The following is a 20,040-nucleotide window of genomic DNA, read 5'->3' as shown; positions in this document are numbered from 1 at the left end:
TTGAGACAATAATCTTTCTGTGGTTGCCCAGAAGGCCTCGGGCGTGCTGCGACGGGGAGCAGTGGATTTTAGCTGGTGACTTAAAGGTGGTGGAACACTGTATTCTACTTAGTCACAAGTTTAGTTCCAAGCTGTCAAAAAATAGTCTAGATTCTGCAAGACACAGTAGGTGTCCTCTTGTGGTGCTGGGAAGTAGAGCACAGTAGAAAGGGAAGAGCATTGGCCAGTACATAGGCAATCCGGATTCAAGTCTCATCTTGTGAGCCAGCTGTGTGCCCTTGGGCATAACACTTAGCCTCTCTGGACCTCATTCTCCTCAACTATAGAGTGAAGAGATTCAACCAGAGGGTTCTGGAGCACCCTTTTGCCTCTAACTTTGTATGAATTCTATGTATTTGCCAGTCATTTTGAAACATCTACTACATAAATCCACGGGAAGAAAAAGTTTGTATTCTAAACAGTTTGCCATTTTAGCTTCAAAGTGGAGTTGGAGAGAACCACCACTCCCCCCTAAAAAATTTTCTAGTTTTTAGAAAACTAATGTTATCATTTTCCAAAAACACAATCAGAATTAGGCTTCAATTACCAAAAATAGATCCTGCTGTGACTGTTAAGTGACAGGTCTTGCAACCTGAGTCCTTTTAGTTTGGGGGTGCACCCCAGGGCTCCCATCAGCCTTACTTTCATGAGCCTATCAATTCTCACGGTGCCATTGCTCGATGTTTGCATGGGGACAACTCCATTCTAAGTGATGAGAGTGAATGGATGGGGTGAACTGCTGCTGCATATGGCCACCTTGGGGAGGAGAAAGAATATTGTCCCAGTGAGCAGTGCAGTAGGAACTATTCAAGTGAATCTCTAGAAATCTGAAATCTCTTCCCAATTCTTTCTCTCCCTACAGAAGAAAAAAGGCAGTTACCATGTGGGACTTGGGGAAAGCATTCAGTCTCACTCAACCTGGACTCATTTCACTAATTTCCTGGTCTGCTTAATATTTCTTCAACAGTTGTGACTCTTAGAACTTCGTGGGCTCTAACCCACTTCTTAAGCTCTGCATCCTGTTTTGTCTTACTGAATTTTCTCTTTCCAATCCCAGGTGGGTGGGGGAAATGCTTCTCATCTCTGATTTTAAAATTCATTACAGAATCTCCACTATTGAAGTGCTACCATGCATTGAGAGGACAGATTGCTTTCACTGTTGGCTTAACAAACTCTATCAACAGCAACAAGTAGCATGACGAGGTTCTACTCCACAGAAACTTACTTGTAAGCTTAAGAAAACCCCTGCGGTCCTTAGACAAAACTTCAGAACAGCAGTAAAAGTAATAAAAAATATATCTAGTGTTTAGAAGAGCTTTTTGAAAATATTCTAAAGAAGAACCCTCCCACCCACACTTTCCTTAATAAGATATCTCATATGTGATCACACATATCCACTTCCTTATCATCAGTATCATATGCGAGGATGTTTTAACGTTTTTGTTAAGGCTTTCAAGGAAGGCTTGAAAACAACACAGCAGCATCTATAATGCATAATACTGTCAGTTGTATCAATGGGAAAACTGAAGATCATGTAGGATGAATCACTTGGTTATTATTTGCTTATTTAAGTTATTTGGGTAAAACAAGTCAGAAGTGTCGCTTGTTTCTTAGAGCGGTGCTACCCCTGCGAGGCTGCCTTCGTGTGCTCAGTGACTCCTTGATTGTAGCTAAAAGGGGGACCCAGGGTTCCACACACCACATTCTGTTCCCCCTTCTGTCATTCCTGCTCACACTCTAGTGGGGGGATGAGTTTGAAGGCTTGTTGTCTTCAAAACCCTTCTGTCTACGTGGGCTATGCTGCATCATTGCTTGTTGCCCAAAGGCGCTCTGCAAAGATAATTTACTGCCTAAGAAAGTGGTATATACAGAACTGGTCAAGCCATGGGTTGCACTTTTTACAAAATTAATAAACAATTTTTTAAAGCAGTTTTAGGTTTACAGAAAATTGAGCAGATAGGGCTTCCCTGGTGGTGCAGTGGTTAACAATCCTCCTGCCAATGCAGGGGACACGGGTTTGATCCCTGGTCTGGGAAGATCCCACATGCCACAGAGCAACTAAGCCCATGTGCCACAACTACTGAGCTTGCGCTCTAGCGCCCGTGAGCCACAACTACTGAGCCCGCGTGCCACAACTACTGAAGCCTGTGCGCCTAGAGCCTGTGCTCCACAACAAGAGAAGCCACCACAATGAGAAGCCTGTGCACCATAACAAAGAGTGGCCCCGCTCACCACAACTAGAGAAAGCCCGCGTGCAGCAACGAAGACCCAACACAGCCAAAACTAAAGAAATAAAGTAAAATAAAATTTAAAAAAAGAAAATTGAGCAGATAGTACAGAGAGTTTCCATATATCCTCTCCTTTTCCCACTCACAGTTTCTCCTTAGTGCGGTTCTTAGTTCTCTTGCCTTAGTGCAGTTACAATTTATTACAATTGATGAACCAATATTCATATACCATTACTAACTAAAGTCCATAGTTTGCATTAGGATTCGCTCTTTGTGTTATACAGTTCCGTAGGTTTTGACAAATAATGTCATGTATCCATCAATACGGTATCCTACAGAATAGTTTCACTGCCTTAAATATCTCCTGTGTTTCACCTAATCATCACTTCCTCACCCCGCCTTGACCCTTGACCCCTGACCCCTGACTATCACATCTTTTTACTTTCTTTCCCAGAATGTCATATAGTTGGAGTCATTCAGTATGCAGCCTTTTCAGATTGGCTTCTTTTATTTAGCAATATGCACTTAAGGTTCCTTCGTGTCTTTTCATGGCTTGATAACTCATTTCTTTTTTTTTTTTTAATATCCTCTTTTTTTAGAAGAAGAAATTACAAATAACAAAACATTAGCAAAATGAGTAGAAAGTACAGCGACTTCTCATATACTCCCCCTGCCCTCACACATGCACAGCCTTCCCCATCATCAACATCCCACACCAGAGTGGTACATTTGTTACAATAAATGGACCTACATTGACACCTCGTTATCACCAATGACCGTGGATTGTATTAGGGTCCGCTGTTGGTACTGTATTCTATGGGTTGTTTTTTTTTTGTAATTAATTAATTAATTTATTTATGGCTGTGTTGGGTCTTCGTTTCTGTGCGAGGGCTTTCTCTAGTTGTGGCAAGCGGGGGCCACTCTTCATCGCGGTGCGCGGGCCTCTCACTATCGCGGCCTCTCTTGTTGAGGAGCACAGGCTTCAGACGCGCAGGCTCAGTAATTGTGGCTCACGGGCCCAGTTGCTCCGCGGCATGTGGGATCTTCCCAGACCAGGGCTCAAACCCGTGTCCCCTGCATTAGCAGGCAGATTCTCAACCACTGCGCCACCAGGGAAGCCCTGGGTTTCGTTTTTGCTTCTTCTGTTTTTTTTTTTTTTTTTTTTTTTTTTACAAAACAGCAGCAGGAAAGAAAAATGCAGGAGGCAGATGAGCCAGGCACCGGGGTTCAGATCAGAAGGGAGCAGGGAGACCAAGCTGTTACTGCAGGCTGGCCCGGGGACTCTGTCCCAGCATCCTGGGAGCACGGCAACAAGCCCTAGAAGGAGCAGAGAGTGGGTGAGGAGACGGCTGTCCCAGCTCGGTGGCGGCACCGCTCCTTGGGCGGCCACCCTGGCGGTCAGCCAGGTTGGGAGCACTTGAGGCTCCTGTGTTTGGAGGCCTGGTCTCCAAAGCACGGACCCACAGGGGCCAGGCAGAGGGAGGAGGTAGGAAGGGCCGGCACAGAAGGGCTGTGAGTTCTATCTGGGTCCCCCGGGACCACGGGGCCCAGGTGGGCAGGGGCAGTCAGGACGCTTCCCTGCCTGTCAGACAATCAGCTTCTTCCGGAAGGTCTCCAGCTGGTCCTCATCCTTGATGCCCACAAACTTGTCCACCACATCCCCGTTCTTGATGGCCAGCACGGTGGGCACAGCTGATACCTCATACTCTATGGCGAGGTCTGTGTGGTCATCAATACCCGCCTTGGCCGTCACCACCTTTCCGTGCTGCTTGGCCACCACCTTCTCTGACCTTGGCCCCAGGATCTTGCAGCGACCACATCGCTGTGCATGGAAATCCACAACCACTGGTGTTTCACTGTTGACAACTCAGTCTTGAAAGTCTGGTCCATCCTGGATGTTAAAGGTCATTGTATAGACTCTGGTGGTGTATATTGACTGGGCTTGGCTGGGTGTTACTGTCAGGTTATTAGGACTGCGCTGTGGGGTCTGCAGGGCCCTGGAGGCAAGGGGCGCCCACTGACTCTGAGAGGGCTTCCTGCAGATTATGGAGGCCAGGAACCTCCCCAGGAGAAGTCGCTAAGCCATCTCCCTGCAGAGAGAGCAGAGGGGTGCACAGCGCGGCCCTCCCCACCGGTCAAGGGCACTTCTGTTCCCTATTCATTTCTTTACTCACTGCCTGCCATCCAGCTTGCACACGTCCCCAGTCACCCAGTTGCCGCAGCCAATGGTATTTGTAGCTTTCCTGCCCCACGGACAACACTGGACAATTGCGAATGGAGCATCTACTGGCCAGGTACTGTGCTAGGTGCTCTGCTCCAGAAATGAGAAGCAGATGTGATCCCTACCCTCATGGGACTCACGTGATCAGTCATTCCTAATTAATACTCAGGTCCCTTGATTGCCACTGCTCCCTTTGGCAGGTTTACTTAAATGCCACTTAAATCTCCCTATTTTTGAAGACCTCTTCTTTCCTTCCCTTCCTTCTCTTCCTTCCTTCTTGCTTTCCTTCTTCCCCTCCTTCCTTCCTTCTTTCCTTCCTTCCTTTCTTCCATTCCTTATTATACATGTCTTCTCAAGGCAATCACTTCTATACCTACAGCTTCAATTACTTTGTGTATACTCTAATGACAACACAATTTTAAATGTTGTTTTCATTTACCAGTTTTTTTTTTTTTTGGTTTATTCCTAGGTATTTTATTCTTTTTGTTGCAATGGTAAATGGGAGTGTTTCCATAATTTCTCTTTCAGATTTTTCATCATTAGTGTATAGGAATGCAAGAGATTTCTGTGCATTCATTTTGTATCCTGCAACATTACCATATTCATTAATTAGCTCTAGCAGTTTTCTGGTGGCAGTTTTAGGATTCTCTATGTATAGCATCATGTCTTCCGCAAACAGTGACAGTTTTACTTCTTCTTTTCCAATTTGTATTCCTTTTATTTCTTTTTCTTCTCTGATTGCCGTGGCTAGGACTTCCAGAACTATGTTGAATAATAGTGGTGAGAGTGGACATCGTTGTCTCATTCCTGATCTTAGAGGAAATACTTTCAGTTTTTCACCATTGAGAATGATGTTTGCTGTGGGTTTGTCATATATGGCCTTTATTATGTTGAGGTAGGTTCCCTCTATGCCCACTTTCTGGAGAGTTTTTATCAGAAATGGGTGTTGAATTTTGTCAAAAGCTTTTTCTGCATCTATTGAGATGATCATATGGTTTTTATTCTTCAATTTGTTAATATGGTGTATCACATTGATTGATTTGCGTATATTGAAGAATCCTTGCATCCCTGGGATAAATCCCACTTGATCGTGGTGTATGATCCTTTTAATGTGTTGTTGGATTCTGTTTGCTAGTATTTTGTTGAGGATTTTTGCATCTATATTCATCAGTGATATTGGTCTGTAATTTTCTTTTTTTGTAGTGTCTTTGTCTGGTTTTGGTATCAGGGTGATGGTGGCCTCATAGAACGAGTTTGGGAGTGTTCCTTCCTCTGCAATTTTTTGGAAGAGTTTGAGAAGGATAGGTGTTAGCTCTTCTCTACATGTTTGATAGAATTCACCTGTGAAGCCATCTGGTCCTGGACTTTTGTTTGTTGGACGATTTTTAATCACAGTTTCAATTTCATTACTTGTGATTGGTCTGTTCATATTTTCTGTTTCTTCCTGGTTCAGTCTTGGAAGGTTATACCTTTCTAAAAATGTGTCCATTTCTTCCAAGTTGTCCATTTTATTGGCATAAAGTGGCTTGTAGTAGTCTCTTAGGATGCTTTGTATTTCTGCGGTGTCTGTTGTAACTTCTCCTTTTTCATTTCTGATTTTATTGATTTGAGTCCTCTCCCTATTTTTCTTGATGAGTCTGGCTAATGGCTTATCAATTTTGTTTATCTTCTCAAAACACCAGCTTTTAGTTTTATTGATCTTTGCTATTGTTTTCTTTGTTTCTATTTCATTTATTTCTGCTCTGATCTTCATGATTTCTTTCCTTCTGCTAACTTTGGGTTTTGTTTGTTCTTCTTTCTCTAGTTTCTTTAGGTGTAAGGTTAGATTGTTTACTTGAGATTTTTCTTGTTTCTTTAGGTAGGCTTGTATAGCTATAAACTTCCCTCTTAGAACTGCTTTCGCTGCATCCCATAGGCTTTGGGTCGTCGTGTTTTTATTGCCATTTGTCTCTAGGTATTTTTTAATTTCCTCTTTGATTTCTTCAGTGATCTCTTGGTTATTTAGTAACGTATTGTTTAGCCTCCATGTGTTTGTCTTTTTTACGTTTTTTTCCCTGTAATTCATTTCTAATCTCATAGCGTTGTGGTCAGAAAAGATGCTTGATATGATTTCAATTTTTTTAAATTTACTGAGGCTTGATTTGTGACCCAAATTGTGATCTATCCTGGAGAATGTTCCGTGCGCACTTGAGAAGAACGTGTAATCTGCTGTTTTTGGATGGAATGTCCTATATATATCAATTAAATCTATCTGGTCTATTGTGTCATGTAAAGCTTCTGTTTCCTTATTTATTTTCATTTTGGATGATTTGTCCATTGGTGTAAGTGAGGTGTTAAAGTCCCCCACTATGATTGTGTTACTGTCAATTTCCTCTTTTATAGCTGTTAGCAGTTGCCTTATGTATTGAGGTGCTCCTGTGTTGGGTGCATATATATTTATAATTGTTATATCTTCTTCTTGGATTGATCCCTTGATCATTATGTAGTGTCCTTCCTTGTCTCTTGTAACATTCTTTATTTTAAAGTCTATTTTATCTGATATGAGTATAGCTACTCCAGCTTTCTTTTGATTTCCATTCGCATGGAATATCTTTTTCCATCCCCTCACTTTCAGTCTGTATGTGTCCCTAGGTCTGAAGTGGGTCTCTTGTAGACAGCATATATGTGGGTCTTGTTTTTGTATCCATTCAGCGAGCTTGTGTCTTTTGGTTGGAGCATTTAATCCATTTACATTTAAGGTAATTATCGCTATGTATGTTCCTATTACCATTGTCTTACTTGTTTTGGGTTTGTTTTTGTAGGTCTTTTCCTTCTCTTGTGTTTCCCACTTAGAGAAGTTCCTTTAGCATTTGTTGTAGAGCTGGTTTGGTGGTGCTGAATTCTCTTAGCTTTTGCTTGTCTGTAAAGCTTTTGATTTCTCCCTCAAATCTGAATGAGATCTTTGCCAGGTAGAGTAATCTTGGTTGTAGGCTCTTCCCTTTCATCATTTTAAATATACCGTGCCACTCCCTTCTGGCTTGTAGAGTTTCTGCCGAGAAATCAGCTGCTAACCTTATGGGAGTTCCCTTGTATGTTATTTGTTGTTTTTCCCTTGCTGCTTTCAATAATTTTTCTTTGTCTTTAATTTTTGCCAATTTGATTACTGTGTGTCTCGGCGTGTTTCTCCTTGGGTTTATCCTGTATGTTACTCTCTGTGCTTCCTGGACTTGGGTGGCTATTTCCTTTCCCATGTTAGGGAAGTTTTCAACTATAATCTCTTCGAATATTTTCTTGGGTCCTTTCTCTCTCTCTTCTCCTTCTGGGACCCCTGTAATGTGAATGTTGTTACGTTTAATGTTGTCCCAGAGGTCTCTTAGGCTGTCGTCATTTCTTTTCATTCTTTTTTCTTTATTCTGTTCTGCGGCAGTGAATCCCACCATTCTGTCTTCCAGGTCACTTATCCGTTCTTCTGCCTCAGTTATTCTGCTATTGTTTCCTTCTAGTGTAGTTTTCATTTCAGTTGCTGTATTGTTCATCTCTGTTTGTTCTTTAATTCTTCTAGGTCTTTGTTAAACATTTCTTGCATCTTCTTGATCTTTGCCTCCATTCTTTTTCCAAGGTCCTGGATCATCTTCACTGTCATTATTCTGAATTCTTTTTCTGGAAACCACTTCATTTAGTTGCTTTTCTGGGGTTTTATCTTGTTCCTTCATCTGGTACAGAGTCCTCTGCCTTTTCATTTTGTCTGTCTTCTGTGATTGTGGTTTTCATTCCTTAGGCTGCAGGATTGTAGTTCTTCTTCTTCCTGCTATCTGCCCTCTGGTGGATGAGGCTATCTAAGAGGCCTGTGCAAGTTTCCTTATGGGAGGGACTGGTGGTGGGTAGAGCTGGGTGTTGCTCTGGTGGGCAGAGCTCAGTCAAACTTTATTCCGCTTGTCTGCTGATGGGTGGGGCTGGGTTCCCTCCCTGTTGGTTGTTTGGCCTGAGGCGACCAACACTGGAGCCTACCCGGGCTCTTTGGTGGGGCTAATGGCGGACTCTGGGAGGGCTCTCGCCAAGGAGTACTTCCTAGAACTTCTGCTGCCAGTGTCCTTGTCCCTTGGTGAGCCAAAGCCACCGCCTGCCTCTGCAGTAGATCCTCCAACACTAGCAGGTAGGTCTGGTTCAGTCTCCCCTGGGGTCACTGCTCCTTCCCCTGGGTCCCGATACGCACACTACTTTGTGTGTGCCCTCCAAGAGTGAAGTCTCTGGGACTTCCCTGGTGGCGCAGCAGTTAAGAATCCGCCTGCCAATGCAGGGGACATGGGTTCCATCCCTGTTCCGGGAAGATCCCACATGCCGCAGAGCAACCAAGCCCATGTGCCACAACTACTGAGCCTGTGCTCTAGAGCCCGTGAGCCACAACTACTGAGCCCGCGTGCCACAACTACTGAAGCCCGCACCTAGAGCCCACGCTCTACAACAAGAGAAGCCACCGCAATGAGAAGCCTGCGCACTGCATCGAAGAGTAGCACCCTCTCGCCACAACTAGAGAAAGCCTGCCTGCAGCAACGAAGACCCAACGCAGCCAAAAATAAATAACTAGATAAATTTATAAAGAAAGAAAAAACAGCGATGTCTCTGTTTCTCCCAGTCCTGTCAAAGTTCTGCAATCAAATCCCGCTAGCCTTCAGAGTAATTCTCTAGGAATTCCTCCTCCTGTTGCCGGACCCCCAGGTTGGTAAGCCTGAAGTGGGGTTCAAAACCTGCACTCCAGTGGGCGGACTTCTGTGGTATAATTGTTCTCCAGTTTGTGAGTCACCCCCCCATCAGTTATGCGATTCGATTTTATTGTGATTGCGCCTCTCCTACCATCTCATTGCAGCTCTCATTTGTCTTTGGATGTGGGGTATCTTTTTTGGTGATTTCCAGTGTCTTCCTGGCAATGACTGTCAGGAAGCAGGGTGACTTCTGATGGGGGAATTAGAGATGCTTCCTGCAGAAAGTGACAAGTAGGCTGAGCCCTGGAGGATGGGGGGCTTTCACTCCAGCTGTAGCCTGGGATGGGTATAGGGTGTCTGGAAGAGGAAAAGACCAGAAAAGTCAAATTTATTCCATCGCAAATGAAAATAGCATGCTTTTCTTGATTTTGTATTGTTTTTTTTATTTTTTTGAGAAAATGATACCAAATGTATTGACTTCACAGAGCAGCATGACACCTTTTCAAGGCAGGTGCCCCTTGCCATCTGGAGCATAACAGAGCTCCAGACTCTCGTCCATCCACCTCTGCATTCTCAGAAAATCAGATTTCTCGGGAAAAGCAGGAAGAGGCCAGGCAGGGGCTGCTCTCTTCTCTGATCCAACTCCAGGGAACCCCTCCCACTGTGGCAGCAGCAGGGATGCAGGGGGAGGCCAGTGCCATGCACCCATGGGGGTGCTTTGTGTCTCCAGGCATGGCCTCTGCAGCCGTGATTGGAGGAGGTGAGTCAGCCTGGCATCATCTCTCCTCCCAAACAATAATGCTGAGCCTCAGATACCCTTTAACTGGGCTCTTGACTCCTGAGTCTCTGGTTCCATTCCCCAACCACGTGGCCCACTGGTCACTTCGGGTTTAGCTTTCATACCCCTTCAGCTCTTTACTTCCTTCGCCGCCACCCCAAAGCTCTCTTCTTGGGGAGCTGGCTGAGCTCACTCCTGCACACCTTGCTAGTGTTAGAACTCCTGGTCCCCACGGGCCCCAAAGATTGCAGCCCTGGCTGCTATGGCTGCTGCAGACCGAGAGCTCCGCCAGGGAGTTCCAGGGACTCTCAGTGTTGGGGAGCCAGGCAACTATGGTCCAGGGTTGTGAGGGGCTCCAGCCACAGGGGATCAAGGATGGTTCTGACTGGGAGGGTCAGGGTCCGCTTTCCAGAGGAAGGGGCAACAGGTGGGGCCTGGGAGAATCAGGAACATTCAATGTGTTCCAGCACTGTTCTCAAGCAGCCTTCAGGCCTTCAGCAGTGCTTGCCCTGATTTCAGCCGGGTCCTGCAAAATGAAACACACCTCTCCACAAGGACTTAGTGCTGTCGGAAGAGGTTTCTCTGGACGAAGGGAGAAGGTTATATGACGGCCCCCCAGACCCACACTCATAAATCACCAACCCTATTTCAGATGAACTAACATCCCGGCTCAGAGGGCGTGACACTCACTTCCTGCGCCTCTTCCTGCCGGAGTCAAACCACCATGCCCTAAATTACTTTGCCAAGAGTCCCGCATTCACTGTGAAGGGGGCTGCAGCTGCACGCCTTCCTTCCCAAATCTGTAAGGTTTTGTTTGTTTTTGTTTTGACCAAACCTGGCTTGGAAGGCAGAGAGAAAAAAGAACTTCTGTGCTTCCCACAAACAACCCCCAACCAATCAGTCCACAGACATTAAAAAGACACGCAGCAAAACTCCTATCTGATGGTTGGATTTTTCTGGAACAAGGCCCGCAAACCCCGTCTCCAGATTACTCTAGGCCAACGCATGCAGGTCCACTGAGGACAGGTCACCCGCCTCCCCAGCAGCCCTTGCCAAGCTCAGGGCTGTGGCTCACCTTCTCAGGAAGAAGCAGGCAGGGGTCCTTCCTCCCTGTGTCTCCCAGCCTGGGGCAGCCCCCCCGTAGGCGGGCTGTGGGCTCAGGGAGTGGAGGGGCAACCAGTGTGGATCCACTCACGGAATGTTCTTTCGGTTTCCAGCCAAGGCTGCTGCAGCTGTGGTGGGAGGAGGTAAGTCCCTGCCGCGAGAACCTGCTCCTGGCCCATCCCCAGGCCCTGGGACCTGGGGAGCCGCTGGCCTTGCACCTGCCCCAGGCTTCCTGTACGTTGTAGGGTGGGAGGCGCTGGAATGAGAAAACTGAGGAGCTTCCCTGCTCGCACAGAGGCAGCCCCAGCAGGGGCCTAACCTCCTTGCCCAGCCTCCACCCCGTGACTTTGGATGTGGCTTTGAACTCCTCTGGGTTCAGCTTTCCTCGTGAAAAACAGGCCAAGGCTGCCCGTTCAGGGTTATCGTGAGGGTTACGTAGGATGAGACATGCGCACAGTCTGGACCCAGGAGGTGTGTTAAGGAGAAGCCATTGGCTCAGCGACTCTGGCTTCCGATTGCTCCGCGGTGACGCCGTGGAGACCCAGAGTTGGGATCCAAGCAGGGCTCAGACCGTGCTCCCTGCTTTATGCTGGGCCCTGGGTAAGATTTGCTTGTATTAAAGATTTCCTCAGCGAAGACAAGAAGCTTGCACACCTCCGCCCCGCCCCCAACTTAGTTCCAGGATTTTACTAAGGCATAAACAGGCCTTTCCCCAGGAAGGTCCTGCTGCGGATCAGAGGCCTGACCCCGGTGACCCCGCGGCCCTCCCCTCCGCTTTCCCCACCAGCTGTGTCGCCCTCAACTCCTGACTGCGGGCCGTGCCTGGAATCTCTCCCAAGCTCAGGCTTTACCCCTCCTCCAGGCTCCCTGAAGTCCCCCAAGCTTGATGTGCTGTGTGTGTGTGATTTGGGGGCGTGTCCATCTCCCCCTCAACCCAGCTCCTCTCTCCCTACAGCCCTGGCCGTGGTGGCTGTGCCCACGGTGCTGGGCGCCATGGGCTTCACCGGGGCAGGAATCGCCGCCTCCTCCTTAGCGGCCAAGATGATGTCATCGGCCGCCATCGCCAATGGGGGCGGAGTTGCCGCCGGCAGCCTCGTGGCCACTCTCCAGTCCGTGGGTAAGTGTCCCCGATGGGCTTGCTGTGGAGGGTGAGGGAGGACAAGAGCCTCAGAGCATCCAGCCCTGACCTTAGCCCTGGTGAGCCCCAGTCTGCCTGTGCCTTTGTCTCACCCTCCGTGGTCACTCTCTCTCTGGGTCTCTGAAGCAGGCATGTTGCCGGGGGCAGGTGCTCTGGCCTAGGGTGTGCTCGGCTCAGGCTGACTCTGCCCAAAGCAGACTTTCTGAGTTAGCTGGGGCATCTCTGTCCCACCTGGGGTTCAGCCTTCTTTCCCAGAGAGTGAGGCAGCTCCCAGCCATCGGTTTCACCACTGGAGTTCATGCCTTTGGGTACCTGCTTGCAGCAGCCTTTCCCAAACAGAGATCCTCAGGGGTTGGGGAAACAGAGAAGGGTTCTGGGTGGGATCTCTGGGCCTGAGGCCCTCCTGACAGGCCCTGGAGTCTCGGACCCCATGGTTCTGCCCCACAAGCTGCCCCAGGCTGCCTGTCCCATTCTACTCACCCTCTGCTTCTCCCCCAGGATCAGCTGGACTCTCCCTGTCATCCAGAGTCCTCCTGGGATCTGCTGGGTTTGCCCTTGTGTCCCTCGTGGTGGGCTTGTGACAGCTCCCTGTCACTCCCTTTGCAGAGAAGAGGACCAGGTAGTGCCCTGCTCGCCAGCCTGATGCAGTAAGGGCCCAAACGCTGCACCCCCAGAGGAAAATAAGAAATAAAAATGAGTTGTTGCAGCCCCTCCGGATCCCTTCCTTCTTGTTTGCCTGAAGTCGGGGTGGGGGAAGGCTCACTTCTCTTAGAGCGACATGGTGTCGGGGTGCCCAGAGATGGACTGAGTCAAACCGTGAAGCCTGGAACCTGCCCTTGCCCAGCTTCTGACTCTGTGTGTGACCCCGTGTGGGTCACCTCCGCTCTGGGCCTGCATTCGGCCCTCTCTATATGGGGAGTTGGTCTGAAAGACCTCAAAGGTCCCAGCCAGGGTGGGTGTTTTGGCTCAGTTCCTGTGCAGAGTCAGGAATGGAAGGGGAGGTAGCATCCTGTTTGGAGCCTCATTTGCACGCACCCCACTCCCACCCTCTGCATTGCAATGGCTATTTCCTAAGTGGCCTGGCTGAGGCTCAGAAAGCAACAGCCCCAGGATGTCACTGCTTCCTCCCAAAGTCAAAGTCCAGTGCCCTGGCCTTTTTCCCCCAACAGCTAGAAAGAAAATCTAGTTTGTCAAGGGCTCTGATCTTTCTGCTTCAGGGCCATGGTCCCTAAATATCCTTCTCCCCCCAGTACAAGGTCTTGTAGAAACTTCTCATCACCAGGATGGGATCTATCCCAGAACATCAGAAAATTCGCTTACATGTTGATTCACTCCTCCTTTCCACAAACTGTTTGAGCGTGTGCTGTGGGTCAGGCACTGGGCTGTGTGCTAGGGAACTTGGCCTTTCCTAGGTAGCACTCTTGGTCTGCTGGGTGGGTGGACCAACAGGCAGACAGCCATTGATATTGCCCTCTGATGACACCAAAGGCCAGCCCAGGGCTTTGGGGGTGCCCAGAGGGAAGGCACATAACAGCAGTGTCTTAGTCCGTTCAGGCTGCTATAACAAAAATACCATAAAATGGGTGGCTTATAAACAACAGAAATTTATTCCTCACAGTATTGGAGGCTGAGAAGTCAGAGATCATGGCTGCAGCAGATTTAGGTTCCTAGGTGGCTGTCTTTTCACTGTGTCCTCACATGATGGAAGGGGAAAGAGAGCTCTTTGTGGCCTCTATTAGAAGGACACTAATCCCATTCATGAGGGCTCCACCCTCATGATCTAAGCACTTCCCAATGTTTCCTCCTCCTTATACCATCACTTTGGGGGTTAATATTTCAACTTCTGAATTCTGGGGGGACACAAACATTCAGACCATAACAAGCATATTGGGGAAGGGGAGCTTGGATTCTATCCTGAGGGTTTTGGAGAAACACTGAAGGGTTTTCAATATGACCATGACCCTATCACAGATCCTATTTTGCAAGAAGGGGGACCCCTTCCAGGTCCCGAGAGTGGGCTCTTGTCTAACACTTGGAAATGAATTGTCCAAGGAGACACAGGTGCTGGCAAAGCAAGAAACTTGATTGGGAAGGGGCACCCGGGTGGAGAGCAACAGGGTAAGGGAACTCAGGAGAACTACTCTGCCACGTGGCTCGCAGTCTCAGGTTTTATGGTAATGGGGTTAGCTTCTGGATTGTCTCTGGCCAATCATTCTGACTCAGGGTCCTTCCTGGTGGCGCGTGCATTGCTCAGCCAAGATGGATTCCAGTGAGAAGGATTCTGGGAGGTTGGCAGGACACATGGATGGGCGAATCCTCTCTCCTTTTGACCTTTCCCGAATTCTTCTGGTTAGTGATATCTTGTTAGTTCTGTGTTCCTTACCAGGACCTCCTGTTGTAAGATAACTCTTGCAAGTGGCTACTATCTTGCCTGGCCAGGGTGGGCAGTTTTGGTCCGTGGTTCCCCTAACACTACACCCCTGCACACCCTGTCCTAGATGCTATCAACAGCCTGACAGGATCTCAGTTTCCAACAAGAACCAAACTTGTGAGTCTGGTTTTATGGACCTTTTAAAAATTAACTCATCCATGTCCTCAAGAGGCTCCTAGTGGGGTCAGTGAAGCATAGTTGTACCCAACCATAGGAGAAAACTCCTTAGGGTACTAATTAATTCAACACTTGATTCTTTTTCTTTCCCCCATTTTTTTGATGTCTTGGAGACTCTAAGAAAAGCTGTGAACGTTTCCCCCCAAAATGCACACATTCCCAAAATAATGCTCTAACTTCAAGTCCTTCATTAGAGCCTCCAAATTCCTCCTGGAGCTAAGGGCAAAAGCCCCTGCCTTAACTACAAGTCTGAGTCTCCCACAAGAAGGGCACTTGCTCTGATTTGGATCTGGAAGGATGGAGACCACCCTCCTGGAAGGTCAAGACCATCTGAACTTCGGGCTGACAACAATTAGATGATAAATGCGTGTTATTTTAAGCTGCTAAATGTGTGGTAATTTATTACGCAGGACTGGAAACTAATACAGCTTTGATTCCCCTCTCTCTACCCAGCTGAGGTTGTTCACTCAGGAGCTGGCCGAACATACTCTGGCCACCCCAGCATTCCTGAAACTTCTGGCTTCAGCTGGCTCCCACCCTGCCCCTGTGGATCCAGGGGTCCCTGCCTGCTCTCAGGAGTCCCCAGGGTCGGAAGCCGGGCACATCCACTGCTCACCATGTCCCTGCACACAGGGGCCCAGCGTGCGGTAGTGAAACAGGAGGAAGGGGGCAGGGCACAGCCTTTAAAAGAATGACACAGCCGTGGAGGATACAACACAAACTGTTTTGCTGAGAGACTTATTCTCAGGTTTCAGGTTCGGAGGATTGTTGGCAAAATAACCACTCTACACTTAATTAAGTAAGAGATAAGAAAGTCTATTAGGTTAGTTATAAATCGTAGCACGAAGATAAGCAAAATAGTAAGAAATAAATGTATTTACAATCACCAAATTGGGGAAACAGCTACATCTAGATCCAAGCAAGGCTGGGAAGTCCCTTGAATAACAATCCAGAGTCCCAATTGGAAGTAGGAAGTTACAGCATAAGGACAAGCAACATAGCAAGAAATAAATGTATATACATCACCAAAGTGGGGAAACACCTACATCCAGATCCAAGCAACACTGGGAAGTCCCTGGAACAGCGATCTGGAGTCCCAGTTGGAAGGTCCCGAGCAGTGCATCCACCCCATGGGTGAGACTTCAGAGTACTGCTCAAAGGACTCCTGTTTTTTTTTTTTTTTTTTTAAGTAAATTTAAATTATTTATTTTTGGCTGCGTTGGGCTTTCCTTGCTGTGCACAGGCTTTCTCTAGTTGCAATGAGCAGGGGCTATACTTCATTGCGGTGCATGGGCTTCCCATTGCGGTGGCTTCTCTTATTGCAGAGCATGGGCTCTAGGCGCACAGGCTTCAGTAATCATGGCACGCGGGCTCAGTAGTTGTGGCTCGTGGGCTCAGTAATTGTGGCTCGTGGGCTCAGTAGTTGTGGCTCGTGGGCTCTAGAGAGCAGGCTCAGTAGTTGTGGCTCGTGGGCTTAGGTGCTCCGCGGCATGTGGGATCTTCCCGGACCAGGGCTCGAACCCGTGTCCCCTGCATTGGCAGGCGGATTCTTAACCACTGCACCACCAGGGAAGCCCTGGAGTCCTGCTTTTAATGCCAAGCCGCAAGCTGATAATCACCAGCTTTTGTGGAAATATGCAGCTCTGGCTATTATCAGAAATGTTTTGCTCTCTAGTCGTAAGTCTCAGAATGTTCACTGATCCTTGGGAACTGGCCAGATTCCCTAGACCCAGGAAGCTTCATGACTTCCTTCCTTTCTTATCTGTTGGTTCTGAAGACTTGTTAATGCTGTTTCTGTTGACCTGCACGTAGTCCAGCAGTTCGGCATGTAGTTCCTTTCAGGGTCTTCTTTTAGTCAAAGGCCTATTATGGCCTCTGAAGCCTGAACAAGCCTGTTAACTTCCCCAACACCTACTAGGTCCAAAAGGGTGGAAGATTCGACTTCCAGTAGACCTTGAGCCTCATTATATGCTCACTGTGATACATCAGCATGCTAAGTGACACACATACAGGCACCATGACAGTTCTGAGGCCCTAAAAGGGCAAATAGTGGGCAGTGGCCAAAATAGTTGGAATAATCCTCAAAAGAGTTGGAATACAGTTAGAGCAATTCTCCCACTCATTAGCCTATGAGATTACCCAGCCCATAAAAACTAACCACCCCATATTTCAGGACCTCTCGCCTTCTGAGATGGCCCACACTCTGTCTGTGGGGTATGTTTCCCCCAGGGCTGCTCTTGCCTTTTGAGACAGACCGCATTCTGTCTATGGAATGTGTCTCTCTCTAAATAAATCCACTTCTTGCCTATCACTTTGCCTCTCGCTGAATTCCTTCTGTGCTGAAACATAAAGAACCTGAGCTTCATTAAGTCCTGAGACCGGGTGTGCGATCTTAATTAAGATCGTGTGGGTTAGAGTCCCAGCCCGTGGGTCCAAGTCCCAATCTCAGTTTTAGCTGGATTTGAGTCCCGTCTGAGTTGTGCAGTTTCAGTAGGACACGGGGAGGCAGAGGCAAATTCTCACTGTGGGGATCTAGGATAGATTCCTGTCCTCATCAGAGTGGCAGAGGCTGCTAGCAGTCACCCGATGCCTACTCTTTCCTTCTGGTGCATAGGAAGAGAGCCCTGATTTTTGGCCAGGTGCATGATTCCCAGCCAAGGATTGCATTCCCAGTCCTCTTGCGGGAAGGTGTGCTCACCAGACTGGGTTCTGGCCAGTGGGATGTGAGTGGAACTGAAGTATGCAACTCTCCGGGTATGCACTTAAGGGGAGTGGGTGAGTCTGCCTTGCCCCTTGGCTCTTTCCCATGGGCTCTGCTGCAGGTGGGGGAGTGACCATCTTCCACCCTGCAGATGACAGCAGCACCTTAAGGAAGCAGAGCAACAAGACTGCAGGAGCCTGGGCCTCCCTGAGCAGAGCCACCACTCCAACTGAGACACTTACACAACCAAGTAACAGAGAAAGAAACTTCTCTTGTTTAAGCCAAGAGGGCGTCTTTTACAACAAGCAAACGTAGCTTTTCATGAACATGGGGGGATCTTTTGATTGCAAGCAACAGAAGAATCAATCCAACAAAGAGAGTTGCTTTCACCTGCTTCTCAAAATCCCACTAAAATAACAGTAAAGGACTAAAGAAAGGCTTAAATCCACATCAACAAAGAGACAGGAAGAGAAGATGAGAGTAACACAATTTAGAAGCCAGAAATCACATGGACATGGGGTTCCACTTAGCAGTCCCAAGAAAGCTGAATCTTAAGGTGTCAGTGGGGAAGGGGAGAAAGAGGCAACTTTGCCCTTAGGACCACCAGAACCTCAGTCATTGGAGTGGCTACTGGGGGTTGGCATTAAGGTAGACTGGCAGCAAGAGGGCTGGCTGGACGTCTATTTAGGAAGCAGGCAGACCCCCAGGTAGCTCCCTCCAGCAGACGCCTGGAGGTTTAGTTTTGGTGAGGTTGGGTCTCTGGGCCAGGAGGCACCAGGAGCCAGGAGCTGCATACTAAGAATGACAGTCTCCATACAAGCGCTGAGACCCTCAGTCTTCTTCATTGATAGGCACCAGAACGCTGCAGCCAGGTTCTAACATCCACAACAGAAGGAGGAAGATTCTTCTTGGGAATCTTACCAGCCCAAGAAAAGCAATGCTCATATTCTGATACCTGGGAAAGGGATGCCCAATGAAAGGTTCATCCAGACCACATACGGTCCCGAAGTTGACAAGAGCCACTCCTGTGGCAGAGCCTGTCATGGGACATCTGTGAAGACCTCAGACATAAATGGGAAGCAGACTAACCCCCCGCGTCTCTGGCCCTCTCCCGCCTTTCACCCTCGGCCCTGGGGCACTCACCCTCTGACAGAAGTGCAGCTTCACCACTGGCTTACCCACCCCCTGAAAGACTCGAGGGACCAAGGTGGCCGCATGGCTGGTCTGAGACTGTGGAAAACAGAGGTGGAGGGAGTGCAGCGGGCCCAGGAGAGATGTAGACCAAGGTGTCAGGACGTCCATAGCACCTGGGCTGGGGGAGGGAGGAAAGGGCTTCTGTTTCCTAGGAGCCCCACCGTCTGTCCTCCTGAGTCCCCACAGCAACTTCCGGGACAACTTTGGGGCACCCTAAATACCCACAGAGCAATTCTAAAAGCCCTGGGACAAGAGGATCAAAGTAAATAACATTAAAAATATTGACTCTGGTTAAGACACTGCCCGTGACTCACCACATAAAATCCACACACGATTTCAAGAAAGGCAACACTGTTACCCCTGTTTTCATAGACATTGTTGAGAGAACCTATAAGAGATGATCCAAAGTCCCTAATTCCTGCTGCTGTTGAAGACGGGCATCTTTCCATAACTCGCATTTACTTTGCGGGTTATTTCCAGAAGATTTGGAGTCTTTACCTGGCTCGCTGCCCACCAGCTCTGTCCCAGCTGCCTTCTCAAGCAGTCGGCCTGTGTTCAGGGAGACAAAATCATTTTCATAATGAATCAATTTCAAATTGATGAGATTTGGGGTGGGGGATAGAGTAGTTCAACAATTACAACTCTTGTCCAGCCAGCCCTGGCCAGACTCTCTTCGAATGTTGTTGCAGCAGAAATAGAAAAGAGGCTTTTCTGACAAGGAAAATAAGGAAACAGTGAACAGGCTTGGGAAACAGCATAAACAGGCCTGAAAGAGTTAAGCAATCTTGGTTATTCTTTAGCTGTTACTACTAACACACACTTGTAGCTAGACGTGTCCTTCACAAAGCTGATTACTCTCTGACTCCATACGAATTACCCTTTGCACCTGGCATTTCTTCTCCCCCCCCCCCCTACACTCCCTCATAGCACTCTTCATTTCACAAAGAAGGTCATGGGGCTTCCCTGGTGGCGCAGTGGTTAAGAATCCGCCTGCCAACGCAGGGGACACGGGTTAGAGCCCTGGTCCGGGAAGATCCCACATGCCGCAGAGCAACTAAGCCCGTGCGCCACAACTACTGAGCCCACGTGCCACAACTACTGAAGCCCGCACGCCTAGAGCCCCTGCTCCGCAACAAGAGAAGCCACCGCAATGAGAAGCCTGTGCACCACAACGAAGGGTAGCCCCCGCTCATGGCAACTAGAGAAAGCCCGCACGCAGCAACGAAGACCCAATGCAGCCAAAAATAAATAAATAAATACATTTAGTTATTTATTTAAAGAAAAAAGAAAGAAGGAAGGTCGGGGCCGATAACTTCAGGGACACCAGACCCGGTTGCTGAGCTGACACCA

The 20,040-nt window shown here is 48.2% G+C and overlaps 1 protein-coding gene and 1 pseudogene across 4 annotated transcripts in view; one reads left to right on the top strand and one right to left on the bottom strand.

The window, feature by feature from the left end:
• The window catches only part of LOC130707632 (cyclin-Y-like protein 1), a 92,125-nt gene extending 79,227 nt beyond the window's left edge, over positions 1–12,898 (top strand). For 2 of the 4 annotated variants that reach the window (XM_057543525.1, XM_057543526.1), the window contains 3 exons: positions 11,163–11,192; positions 12,005–12,166; positions 12,686–12,898. In XM_057543525.1, the coding sequence (XP_057399508.1) occupies positions 11,163–11,192; positions 12,005–12,166; positions 12,686–12,768 (275 nt within the window). In that variant the 3' untranslated portion in view covers positions 12,769–12,898. Of the gene's footprint in view, positions 1–9,652; positions 9,928–10,030; positions 11,650–12,004; positions 12,167–12,685 lie in introns of those variants that run through there. The other 2 variants (XM_057543528.1, XM_057543527.1) reach the window with 2 other exon arrangements.
• LOC130707757 (thioredoxin, mitochondrial-like) lies at positions 3,853–4,368 on the bottom strand (annotated as a pseudogene).
• Positions 12,899–20,040: the final 7,142 nt, after the last annotated feature.

The sequence above is a fragment of the Balaenoptera acutorostrata genome, chromosome 3 (assembly GCF_949987535.1).
Source record: "Balaenoptera acutorostrata chromosome 3, mBalAcu1.1, whole genome shotgun sequence".
Taxonomy (NCBI): domain Eukaryota; kingdom Metazoa; phylum Chordata; class Mammalia; order Artiodactyla; family Balaenopteridae; genus Balaenoptera; species Balaenoptera acutorostrata.
The sequence above is the reverse complement of the archived record's forward strand: the minus strand, read 5'-3'. Positions and strand labels throughout refer to the sequence as shown.